Genomic DNA, 13,122 nt, shown 5'->3' with positions numbered 1-13,122 from the left:
TGGGGACACCTTGTATTTCATTCTTGGATTTGGAAAGCATGCAAAATGAAACACACCTTCAAATTTATCTGAGATAACTTTTTAACTGACAGTAACAACAAAAACTGGAAAATGCTGCAGCCGAATCTTCTCTCTCTTTTCATTTTTGCTTTCAACCTCAGTGATGTTCAAGGTCACAAACAGTCTTCCATACTCCGTCAGGAGCGTGAATGCCCCTGTATGCCCAGTGATTGAAATAGCTTTCTGTTCCCTTCCTCTATCACTTCCCTTAGGAAGAAAAATTTTAATCCATCCCCCCATTCATCCATCTTCTCACATCTGTGGAACTCAGATTTGCCTTACGATATAATCTCTGGGGGTTAATGACCTGATGAAGCCCCGGCATGCTGAGCTCAGCAAAAGGAAAATCTTAGCCAGAGCCGAGTGTGATTTAATGATAAATACATACAGCAAGTTGCTCAGAGAACTGCCCATGCACAAAGGATCTTCTCCTAACTATTTTAGATATTGTCTTTAGAAAATAAATATGCTACGCTTGGGGGTTTTCAGGCAAAGCATTTTTGTCAGATACTTCTCAGCTACCATCAAGTGAACGAAGACATTTTCCTATTTCAGTAATTTAGACATCAGCATTTTTTTTGGCCCAAGCTAAAATAAGCCACCTAAACATAGGATAAGAGCAGATACCAAAATGATATGGGCCTATGTTTTATTTATTAATGCCTGGAATGGAGATGCCATTGCCTTCTCCCATGAGTTCCCTTTCCTTACCCCAGGCACCTCGCACTGGAGGATTAAACAGCAGAAGAGGCTATCCTTTAGGGACATGTATGGAGGAAAAGTATTTCAAATGGCTTTCGGGAGCTACCTATATATGTCTAATTGGGGGATAGGAGACAAGGAAGGGATTTTAATTTGGACACGTGCCAATTCCATCTGAAAAATTTAAGAACAGCCAACTTTGCTACAGGCACTCATTTACTTAGTTCCAGAAGTAAATTAATGGAACAGAATTGGAAGCTGCAGGTGGGATGAATTAATGTCTTGCAGGGTTATTGGTAATGCCTAAAATGCTTTGTAAACTAAAAGTACTCCATAAAGATGTCATTATAAGTACCTCTATCATTGAGAGCAGCAAGATTAATAATGATGAAGCAAATTAAGGAAGCAAAGTTGGATTTTCTTTTCTTTGTTTTTCACACAAAGGGGAATGTGTCAAATTAGTAAGTGTTATATGGTAGAACCAGACAATAAATCCCATCAGAGAGACAGGTGGATCATTGGGTTACCAGAGTTCCAAGGACACCTAGTTATACATCATTTGTAAAGCCTCTCTCCCTTGCTTTGAGTGTTTCTCTTTGTTTTATAAGGGCCAGAACTCGGAAGTTATGTATATGACCATGCTGTCCATATGTTGTGGTTTGACTCTGACTTGTTAAATAGTTCAGGCCCCAACGTAGTTCCCATCAAGGTATTTTTGATGTGATGTTCGAATACCATATGTTTTCTTGACTTCAAGAACCATTGACAGCTCACATCTACAGAGTCCCACATCCTCAGTACTCCTCGTGTTTTACATACTTTACACACTTTTACTCATTTAATCTTTGCAACAGCCTTGTGAGATAGGTACCGTTAGTGTTCTTGCTGTACAGGTTTAAAAAGCCTAGGCTTACAGTCATGGACTAACTTGCCCAGAAATTCTATCCCACATCCATCAGAAAGTCCATGCACTCACCGTGAGGGAAAAACTGTTCTCTGTATGGGTTCAGTGACCCATGCCCAACAGAGCAGTGACCCAACAGAGAATTTTCAGTGATGAGAAACAGACAATAATGCATTAATGTGGCCTCTTGTGTTCTCGGTTTTTCTCCCCTGTTCCTACCATCGCCTCTCCCCTGGTCTTCCATTTTGGCCTCATTTCAATTCTTCCCTTGACTTTTTTCTCCCAAAGGCAAATATGCCATGCGAGACCTCGTCCACAGGCTTCCAGGTGGGAACAACAGCAACAACACAGCGAGCAAGGCCATGTCAGATGACACGGTGACAGCCGTCTGCTGCACCCTGCACGAAGTGATCACCAAGAACATGGAGAACGCCAAGGCCTTACGGGATGCGGGCGGCATCGAGAAGTTGGTTGGCATCTCCAAAAGCAAAGGAGATAAGTAAGTCAGACGGTAACTTCATATCACTGTGGAATGGGTATTGGTAGAATTGGTTCTAAGTATACGCAGCATCCATTGGTTATGGGTAACATTGTTGAATGTCATTGGATATTCAAGAGGAGGGAAATAGCAAATGGTTTCCAGGCTTCCCACCCATGGTGAAAGCTGATTTTAACTGGTAGTCTTGGTGACTGCCATGATACTGGAGAGATACATTTGACAATCCAGCATGCATACACTAGGAAAGACAACCCGCTTAACCTGAGTATGTGAAAGTGTTTTGTGGTTGCTGTTCCTTTGTGGTTGCAGGCCCGGGTGTTCATGATGGATCCACATGCTTGTGCCCTTTCCCTCGTCAGCTGTACAGAGGAAGCCATGCAAGGAGGGTGAGGGAGCACACAGTGGGGAGCCCAAGAACTCATTGCTGACCTGCCATCCTTCCATGCTAGCCATGCGTTTGAGGCAAATAGTTTAGTTTAACAAGTCACTGTGCCTGTCCTTTCCAGTCTAAAACTGAGGAAGAGGCTGCCCTAACATCCAAGAAGTGATAATCAAGTCTTAAAGCATGAATAGAAATTCTGCAGAGGGGATGGTGGTAAGGAAGGACGTCTACACTAGTGGAATAAAGAAAGATAAGGCTCTGTGTCTGACGAGCTGCACTTCCAGGAAATGGAAATGTCCCCCATTTGATTTAAGAATCAATGGTATCTTGCTGCATGCAACCAAAACATATCTTCAGAAGCCAGGGTGTCAGTCTATCAGCAAGCTGTCAATGTTACAGAAACATTCACAAACCTTAATTAAATTTTGCCTCCTAGAAATCCCTCAATGTAATCAATGAGATTAAGAGGGTAAACCTTTTGTTACCCAAGGTCTACTTCTTGACTTTCCACTCCCTGCCTCCCCCCATTTCTTCACAACGAAACGCTAAATAATTTTTCTTCCATTATTAAGGGCTGTAAAGGATGTACTTTGAGACTATTTGGAAATTCTCTCTCATTATTTCATTTGATTCAGGATATTACCATTGTATAATAAAAGAAGTCTCTGGTTTCTGGTTAAGAGCTTCAAATAGGTTCAGTCAACAACTTAGTATTAGGATTCAAATACTTTTTTATATCAAGTAGAGAAGCCCCACTGGACTCATGCAGTAATGGTGCCATATAGATAGTTGGCTTGAATTGTATGTTATTATATTGTACTTAAAATAGATTGCTATTCTACATAAACACGAAACCACATGGTTTTCTTCTTCATAGAGCTTCCGTAGAACTTTGGAATCTCTAATTGAAATGCTTACCCGTTTTGAACATTAAGAGCTTAATATGTCAATGCTTTTTTAAGCAAACACGCACACACACACACACACACACACACACACACACACAATAAAACCATAGTCCACAAAACATTCTGACCTATTTGTGCATATTCATGAGATGTTCAAAGATTTTTTTTTCTCTGAAATGTAAGAATAGGGAGTTTGAGGGTGGTCTGGCGTGTGTTAATTTCTTCCAATTGTGTGAACATCCTTACTGTAGCATACATCACTAAATGGGCCTTAAAGAGAAGAGGTGTTTTTATCAGTCCTATGGTCAAAGAAAATTACTTGGTGAAACTAACTTAAAAATCATTTCAGGAAACCATCCATGAAAGAGTGTGTATCCACAATGCCAATCCAGAAAATGGTCCTGATAGGTCTTGTCCAATCTTCATTATTGTTAATGGGAAGTTTCTTTCACTATAGATGATCTCATAACTGTCCTTTGACTTGACTGAAAATTTCTTTTAAGAAAGTCATGTGTTTCATTTCATTAGCCCTTGCCCTTTTTTTCCAAAGTTAATAGTCGAGATTTACACACGAGTTGAATAAGCAGTACTGAACTGGGTTGAGTCAGGCATCTTCCCTACTTTCCTGCTTATCTCAGCCATCCTTCCATGTGATTTACCTCTTTTTTATATAATGACTAATTTGGGGATCAAAACAAGGTTTTTATAACTGCAGATAGCCTCATCTCCCACCTACACTTGAATTTTGTTACTGCTTTTCACCGCCCTTAAAAGGAATCCAGAAGAACTGTTCTGAATCTTCACACTAAACTCACCACTTATCACTCGATTCTGTTATGACATTAGGCGCTGAGATTCCCAAGGCCTTCGACAAGTTTTAACAAAATAGAAATTCTTTATTGAAAGGAGAGTTTTTAAAATTGGGGATTAATCATTGAAAAATGGAGGGAGAGCAGTTTGCTCTGGTTAATTTGTACAGATCTGCCCTCCCTAAAATGTCCTTAAAAATTATTAACAGAAATAAGTTTAATTCAAAACTGATTTGTAAATTCCAGATAGCATAAGGCACAGGTGGAAAAACATGCCTCTCTACGACTCTGTATTTATGTGTTTTATTTCTAAATATACAGAAATTTAAAGTATGCCATGCCATTAATGAGTCGGACTGGTGAGTTGCCAGTCATAGTCTGTTTGAACTGTACAACTCATTGTGTTTTGCTAATACAACCACCAACACTGGGGTTCTGGGGTCCTGCGGCTTTGAGTAGCTGTGCTCAACACCCACGATGAATTGCACCAACGGTGCAGTCACCCCTCATTTGACAGCGTTGGTGAAGATCAGGTGTGGTATAATCATCAATGACTCTTATAGGAATCTCATACTTACTATTTTCAATTCTGGATAACTTAAATTATTCTTTTCACGTCATTTTAAACACCCAGTATGGACATCCTGTCACATCTGTCTCTTTCAAAAGTACATTTGGGTTTTTTTTTTCTAAATTTCACAATTATATAGGAAATAGGGTTGACTGTGTCACTGCATTTTGTCATGAGACAGAAAAGCCATTAACAGTCTCAACCGTTACTTGTCAGTAAGGAACTGTGTATTGCGGCTTAGGTTATAATCACTTGTCACATTAGAAACACTCAATTGTTCAGTCCTTCAATCAATAGTTATAGTCTTTCAAGTAGAAGTTGCTATGGTATCAGTCTAGTGATGGGTCATGGGTCAAAATTAAAGTATAAAAAAAGCAATGTGTCTTTGACCTTCGCATGTTATGACCCTGTGATGTGTTGGCATTTTAATTGAAAGGTTAAAACCTGCTATTCATTACACATTTGTAGTCTTTTTCTATTTTGTACCCAAGCAAGAAGGAGAAACAAAAAAATTACAGTTTCTGAAGAATTTTTGCATGCTGTGTCTCGACTACCTTACCACTATCTGAATATTAATGCATGTTCCTCAAGAGTTGCTTAACTGTTGTCATGGACAAATTTCTAGCTAACAGTGATAAAATACAGCAACACATAACATTTAACCTTTGATTGATTATATATATATATAACCTGCATTGATTATATAAGGCTAACACACACCTGTACCTGTATCCATGAAAAGCTCTAAATTCTCTGTCTTTAAATCAAAGGAACCTAATATTACATGTAGCGCATGATACTAACAAAAATTCTGAAATCATTTAGCAACCATGCATTTAGTAAAGGAAAATATGTGTGTTACGTATATACGTTTCATCTTTCATAGTGAAAAAAATTGAATTTATGAGAACGCTACTTTTTTTTCTTTTGAAAACGCATGATATAACTAGTGTTTTCAAACACAGCCAAAATTGTATTTCATCTCAGCGATAAAGATAGTAAGCATGACTGTTACTGTCACCAGTAAGCAAGTGGATGAAGGAACCTTCAACTTACTTGGTCTAAATCGCAAACTTGAAGACCCAGGAAAATAGCAGACATTTAATTGACCATGTATTAACATCCCATAATTCCATCACAAAATGTATGTCCTCACAACCTCCACTTACTCCGGCTCTCCTATCCAACCTCAACCTCATCCCATCTAACCATCTGCTCACTTTCTATTTATTTCAAAAGCCAGTTTATTTCAAAGGCATTTTTGGTCCCAACTCAGATTTTCTCTTCTGGGAATCTTTGGGCCACTGCCCCACTGGTCAGCTTCAGGTGGGTTCACCTTGGAGTCCTCATGAATGGTTATGTCCTGCCCGACTCCAGGAGTCACCATACACACAGACCAGGGGCCAGCAATCTACAGGCCAGGGGCCACATCCCACCTGCCTTTGCACTGCCTGCTTTTGTAAATAACATTTTATTGGAACGCAGCCACATCCACTCGCTGATGTATTATTTATGACTCCTCTAGCGGTACAGTCACAGGGCTCAGTAGCTGTGATTGAGACCATATGGCCCTCCGAGTGGCGTATATTCATTATCTGACCCTTTATAGAAAAATGCGCCAGCCCCTGAGACAGGCCACAGTGGCACTAACAGCCACTAGAGGGTGCAGCTGTTTATGGAATTGGCCATTAGAATAAAGAATCTACAGGTAATTAATTAATAGCTTCCGCCACCACCAGCCAAAATAATTTCCAAGATTGTGATCACATTAAAGCAACACAGATTTATTGACCTCATGTCTGTTTGGAGACACAAGTTGGCACCGACCCAAAAGTCGAAATATTTAGCTGTTGTTGTGTTTCATAACCATTTTAAAGCCATGACTCAAAAAAAAAATGGTCCGCAGGATGGAACTTTAATTGTACACAGGGCTTTACTTCTAGATGCTTATGCCTTCCTGTACATACATGTGAGAGAGCACGCACACACATCTTCCTTTGCTGCCAGTCCCTTGTGCGTGGTACCATCGGCAAATGGAGAGCAGCTCCCTGTAATCACGTAGGCATGCGGAACCAACACTATACATGCTCTCAAGCTTCAGCTGAGAAAATGAAATTTTTTTTTTCTTCTTGCTGCTACACAGATATTACACAACACTGCCATTAAAATTCACAGATCTGGCCCTTCCCGATCGGTGTGTTTCTCTTCTTTCTTTTCCCCTTTATAGTCAAACACTAAATTTGCATTCGGACTCAAGGCTGTGCTCTTCCTTTTCCATTTTGAAAATTCTTTGCCAAACTGCCTGTGTTCCTATCTCTTGCCCTCATGGGTGTGCCGATGAGAGGAAGGTTGGAGACTGGTGGACCATCCTTTGCACTCCCAGGGGTGGCAGGGAAAGAGCCGGGAGGCCATACGGATGTGGTTTTTTTCTGTAAACGCTGGATCCTGATGAGTCAGTGTCAGTCTGAAACCCAGCTGCCCCACTTTTACCATCTTACGTGTCTTCTCTCTATCAGACACTCTCCAAAAGTGGTCAAGGCCGCATCTCAGGTCCTAAACAGCATGTGGCAGTACCGAGATCTGAGGAGTCTCTACAAAAAGGTAAGATTTGCTTTACCTTCTTGGTCCCTGGTTCACACAGACCCTGAGCCCAAAGACAAAATATCTGGTCACAACCACGTACATTATAGATATGGAAAGTGCTTGTCCAACAGTCCGAGTGACGGAAACACAACTAAAAAGCAGGACAGTCAATGAGGAAGCAGGAGAGAAGGGTCAGCAAGTGTCCCCAAATATACACTAAGATCCATGAACCTTCTGGATTAGACAGACCCATATGCATAGGGTCATACCCTAGATTGTCTCACGGAAATGAAAGTAACTGTTTTCCCGAGCTCCCATATTGTACAATAGACTAAAAATTAAAGAACTGAAAGATTTTGCCAAAGAAAAAAAAAAAAGAAAAAAGAAAAAACAGGCATCAACAATAATGGTGGAGAGAAGACAGAAAAAAAAAATGTAAAAAGCAATTCAGGAAGCCAAGAAGTGTCACAGCCCAAGAGCAATGAGGAGAAGATCCTACAGCCTGCCCTGTGTGCCTCACCCAACCGTCCCTGAGTTACCACCCAGCAGGAAAGGCCTGATGTTCCTAATAATGGGTGCACATCAGGAGGCAGAGGCTAGGCATTTGTCCTGCACACTCTCAGGAGGCAGGAGGGAGTTTGTATCATACATGTCACAAGGGTGTTCATCCCCAAAATGGTTTCAAGTGTAAAATCATAAGGGAAAAATGTCACATCTAGAAATTTTGCTCTGTACGTCATTTCCAAGTGATGGTAAATAAAGGGTGTATAACTTTTCCTTTTAGGGTTAGAAGGGGAGAATTTTTTCACAACGTGTCTCAGAAGTTGTTTCTGTTGTTCTTGGACCAGCAAATGTGGATAGCTTAAAGGATTGATGATCCCATGATAGATTTGAGTGGATGGACAGGGGAAGAGACCATCGTTAATCCGCAGGGAGAATAGTGTAGGCATTGATCTCCGTAGGGATTCAGAAAGCTTAAACAGGACTGGGGTGGGGGGCATGGGCTTCCTCAACGACTGCTAAGAGTACCTCCTTACACCCTCTGGCCACCGGCATGAGAAGAAGGAGGAGCCAACGTCACTGCTGCCTTCATCCCCTAGCCTGCCATTCTTGGGTTGGGAATGTGGGGCCGCGGCAAGAGGTCACATCACAGAGAGCAAGACCCATCTTGCCAGAGGGAGATTTTTCTAAGCCAGTGGGAAAAGAGTAAATATTTAATAACTGGTTCTGCTAAGTTGGAGCCTGTGTGTAGATTTACCCCAAGGTCTTTCTATCTCCCTTATGCTCTCATTACTTTGCACTTCGAGTTTGCAAAGTTTAGCCTATATATTTCTCTTTCAAGATTTTCCTATTTGCTAAGAGCAAGTGTGTTTAAGTTGAAACCGAGATGGCAAAACGCAGTGTTAAGGGAGTGTTGTAGATTAATTATATTCTTTTCTAAATATTTGGCACGTTAGCGTAAGCCCTTCTCTCAAATGTTTTGGGTTACGTTTTGTTTTGCTTGAAATTCACATCCCAGAATCCCTACTTCGTTCCTTCCTGGACTCCTCCAGGAGCCAAATGAATTCTCTCCCAGGGCAGGATCCTTCAGCTGAACAGGCAGCTTTGCATGAAGAACACGCTATCAATTAGAAGGGAACTGGTCGTTCTGAATCGGTGGCTCCGGAAGCTCGATGAAATATTACTGCCTCAAATAAACTCCACTTTCCCTTGGATCCTGAACATTTGTTTGCTGAAATACACCTTCCCCTACTTATGTGCATCGAAGGGGAACTGCTTTTAGAGACTCTACAAGTTATTTGTTGAATACTAGTACAACTTTGCCATCTTAGTTTCTTTCTGTGTCGGTAATACAGTCCAGAAAGTGTAATTGTCTTTTAATTTTCATGAAGGAGAAAAATGTGTTGACAGGAATTTAATGGAGCTAAAAATCAAGAGCTAAAGATAATTTAAATTGTGTTTTGTGTGAGGACATTCAAGGAGGATGAGCTGGAGAAACTGATGCCAATGTTTTCAGTTGACCCGTGGTGATGTTTTCAGTTGACCCATGATTTAAAAAGGTGGAGAAAGAGCCGTTCTTAATAATTTCCAAATTATGCGGTTGTGAAATGAAATGAGGACCTTTATGCTCAATATCATAATAGCAGAGTTCACCGTTCACAAAAGCTTTTCTTTTTGAAAACTCCTTTGGTGAGACGACCAGATTCATTCATGCTTGTGAATTGTTTTTAATCAGTGGGGAAATAGATTTCCTTTTTGTTCTTCCTTGACAATTTGCATATCATTGAAAAAATGTCTGATCCGTATCTTTTAATTCTCCACACTTCAAATCTGTTTATTAAACATCTATCGTGGGCTTAAAGGAAGAAGAGTTTCAGAGAAAACATAAGACGTGGGAAGTAGCTAATGTGGGTAAAAATGAAATATGGAATGGGGCACCTGGGTGGCTCAGTTGGTTGAGCGTCCGACTTCGGCTCAGGTCATGATCTCACAGTTTGTGGGTTCGAGCCCCACATCGGGCTCTATGCTGATGTCTCAGAGCCTGGAGCCTGCTTCGGATTCTGTGTCTCCCTCTCTCTCTGCCCCTCCCCGGCTCATGCTCTATCTCTGTCTCTCAAAAGTAAATAAACATTAAAAAAAAATTTTAATGAAATATGGAATAATTACTCGTAACTTCAATAGTTTCAGAGATATGTACTACAGATTTACTGGATGCACTAGGGCTAAGAAAAGCACAGAGCAAAATCTTGAAGAATTCACGGAGTTTTCATAAATTAGGAGGTAAGACATAGAGGCATTATGCGTAAGAGGAAAACATGAGTAGAAAGAGAGAAATGGAAATGGAAATGGCATATCTATCAGACAGAATTAAAGGTCCATCTGTCACTGGCTGATTTCCTCCCAGGGCTCAGACACAGAGGCCAGGGTCTCATTTCATTAGCTCAATGACTTTATTTTACATAGAGAGACACATTTAATACATCAGAATATTCTTCTGGCTGGGTGTGTTGACCAATACAAAATTATGTTTGGTCCCTGACACATTGTGAGCCAAAACATATTTGTATTATCTGAACCTTCAACTTTAGTGAGGCCTGGACTTTTTTTCCCTAAAGGAAAATCAACAATTGCAGAAGAATTTTATCACATGCCTCATACACCATCTTTTTTCTTTTTTTTTTTTTTTTAACCAGTCCTTAAGTTTGGATAACCACAAACAGAACTTTAAAACTTCTTTATCCTCTGTATCATCACAGAGGCTGTTTGGTATTGGAAAAGAAGATGAACCCTTGATATAGGCATGAAGGACAAACTGGAGGTCAATGATTCTGGACTTCGTCAAACCTCGGTACTTTAGGAAATTGAGGTCACTGACATAATGGGGTGCTTATGTTTGACCCTGGTAAGGACCATCGGGACAGCTGGTTTTAGAAGAAAGGAGACAAAATTGGGGTGGTGGGGAGACATAGAGTTATACGATTACAGAAATCATTGTTTACAGACCCTTATATAATGCCTTAATGGTCTGTACGGCATCTCCCAGACCTAGTTATACCGGTTGGGATGCAGGCTATGCTGTTCTAACAGAAAGACTTAAAAGTGTTCAGAAGCTCACCTGAACAGGTATCTACTTCTCACTCATGGAACCGTAGGCAGGTGGCCCAGGGCCAGCAGGTGATTCCAGGAGCCATCTTGTTGCTGTACTTTGCCTTGTTGTCCTTGCCTTTGTAGGCAAAGTTCCCTAGCTCGGCCGTCTCTCATTCCAGCACACAGGAAGAGAGAGAGGGGAAGTGAGGACCAGTGAGGTCCTTGTAAGCAAGGATACAAAAAGTGCTGAACTCCTGCTCACATCTCCGCACCAAGAACTCAGTCGCATGGCCGCACCCAGCTGCGAGGCAGGATGGGAAAAGCGAGCAGCTGTGATCCTCGCTAAACTTTATGGCGGGAGGAAGGTGGTTATTTTACTAGAAGAAGAAAGGCAGTAAAAGCTCCAGTAGTCATTTCCCTGTGTTCAAATACATTTAATATCAATTGCATTCACTGTCTAATGAGGCATATTATTCCATTTTAGGGTAGCTGTGGTTATTCAGAACTTCTTACTTGCATTAAGTAAGAATCTCTTGATCAGCAACTTCTGCCCTCCAGTGCCATTCTGAAAAGTCTAATTTTTCTTCTCTACGATAGCCTTCCTGTTTTTGAAGCTAGTCATTCCATCTCCACGAGATCACGCCTTCCCAGGCCAGACATGCTCAGTTCTAATATATCAGCATTTCCATGACCTTCGCACGACTCTCTCTTTTTTCTACATGCGTGCAAGTTTGTCAGGATCCTTTCTGTAAGGGGGCACCCCCAAATGAGACTATTCCTCCAAATTTAGTTAAAACGGAAGAAAGAGAGTGAGACTGGGCTTCCCTGGTGCTGGCACTCACCTGCCCATAAGGTTCAAGAGCAAGTGAGTGCCGGGGAGGCTCATCCTTCTACCTGGTGAAGTACAAAGAGCACAAGGCTTAGAATCACATGGCCAGAGATCCAAGGAGCGGCTTGCCCCTCACTAGCAGCGTGACATGGCAAGCGCCTTGAGACCTCCCTGCCTATTAGGTAGGAATTGACTTTGGGCAGCCCTGTGGTGCCTTCCTGCAGACGGACAGCGCACAGACCTTCAGTTCACCAGGTCTCACTGTCAATGCTCACAGGTGTGCTGGTGTTGTCTTATAACCTTTATCTGAAACTGGTCACCAGCCATTACTGATGCGGAGTCTCCAGAGAAGTGAATAACCTCTTAAAATGGTCTGTGGCAATTCTACCTGGTGGAATGCTCTCTCTAGGCATCTGGACATGTCCTCAGGGCCCTACAGGTTTGGGAGGCCTGGGCCTCCTTGATACTTGCCTTCTGCTTTGTGTTCCAGTCTGGCGTCAAAAGACCCATCACATCCTTTGATGGAGACAGCGGGCATCTCTCTGTCAGTCCCACCCCGCCCCTTGGTTTTCTCAACCGTGCAGCAAACACAGATACACATGCCTGATAGGATCGCTGATTGTGCCCAATGGGACAGTAATCATCAAAGAGCTTTGTAAACTGGAAAGTCATATGCCCATGGGAGTTCTAAAATTGTTCATTGCTCATGCCATTTGGCTGACAAATGCTCTCTGCCATTCTGTTCACAGGCAGCTGGATGTTTGGATCCAAGGGTTTCATTTGGCCATCACCATCATCATCATCATGATCATTATTGGCTTCTACATTTTCATAGCTCTCTTCCTCCTTGGTTTCCCTACCCTCTCTCCTCCTGGCCCCTAGATGCCTCTCTGGTGCCCCAGCTTGCACTCTAAGGGTATAAGTAAACCAGGTTACACAGGGCTTTACGGGGAGGCCATTAATGACAGTGTAAGTTGCCATGGTTTTAGAAGGGAAGTGAAGGCTGTTATTTTATTTAGTGCCAACCTGTGTGTGTGCAGGTCACATGTACTGAAGACTAACATTACATAGAGGATGGTGGAATCTAGAACGGCAAAAAGAAGACATGAGTTCAAGCCCTGACTTAGTAAATAGCATGCCACGTTTCCCTGATAAGGGGCCCTGCTGTGATCCTGTGTGTTTTTCAGTCTGAAAATGATGTCGTAAAACAGCATCCCTCACAGAAATATTCTTCTGGTGACTCCTATGACATCACTGTCCCCTAAGTCACCTCAAGTTGTCTGATTG

General features: G+C 41.8%; 1 protein-coding gene and 1 long non-coding RNA gene across 5 annotated transcripts in view; one reads left to right on the top strand and one right to left on the bottom strand.

The window, feature by feature from the left end:
• Nucleotides 1-13,122, top strand: part of CTNND2 (catenin delta 2) — a 408,918-nt gene that overhangs the window by 356,512 nt on the left and 39,284 nt on the right. For all 4 annotated transcript variants that reach the window (XM_040494066.1, XM_040494055.1, XM_040494045.1 and 1 more), the window contains 2 exons: nt 1,955-2,165; nt 7,352-7,436. In XM_040494066.1, the coding sequence (XP_040350000.1) occupies nt 1,955-2,165; nt 7,352-7,436 (296 nt within the window). The remainder of the gene's footprint in view (nt 1-1,954; nt 2,166-7,351; nt 7,437-13,122) is intronic.
• On the bottom strand, nt 3,359-12,313 carry LOC121042745 (uncharacterized). Its single transcript, XR_005796423.1, has 3 exons — nt 12,303-12,313; nt 12,003-12,006; nt 3,359-3,578 (listed from the first exon to the last, which is right to left on the bottom strand). It is a non-coding gene; the product is annotated as an uncharacterized LOC121042745 (long non-coding RNA).

This window comes from Herpailurus yagouaroundi, unplaced genomic scaffold (assembly GCF_014898765.1).
Source record: "Herpailurus yagouaroundi ecotype Mexico unplaced genomic scaffold, PumYag 29, whole genome shotgun sequence".
Classification (NCBI taxonomy): Eukaryota; Metazoa; Chordata; class Mammalia; order Carnivora; family Felidae; genus Herpailurus; species Herpailurus yagouaroundi.
The sequence above is the reverse complement of the archived record's forward strand: the minus strand, read 5'-3'. Positions and strand labels throughout refer to the sequence as shown.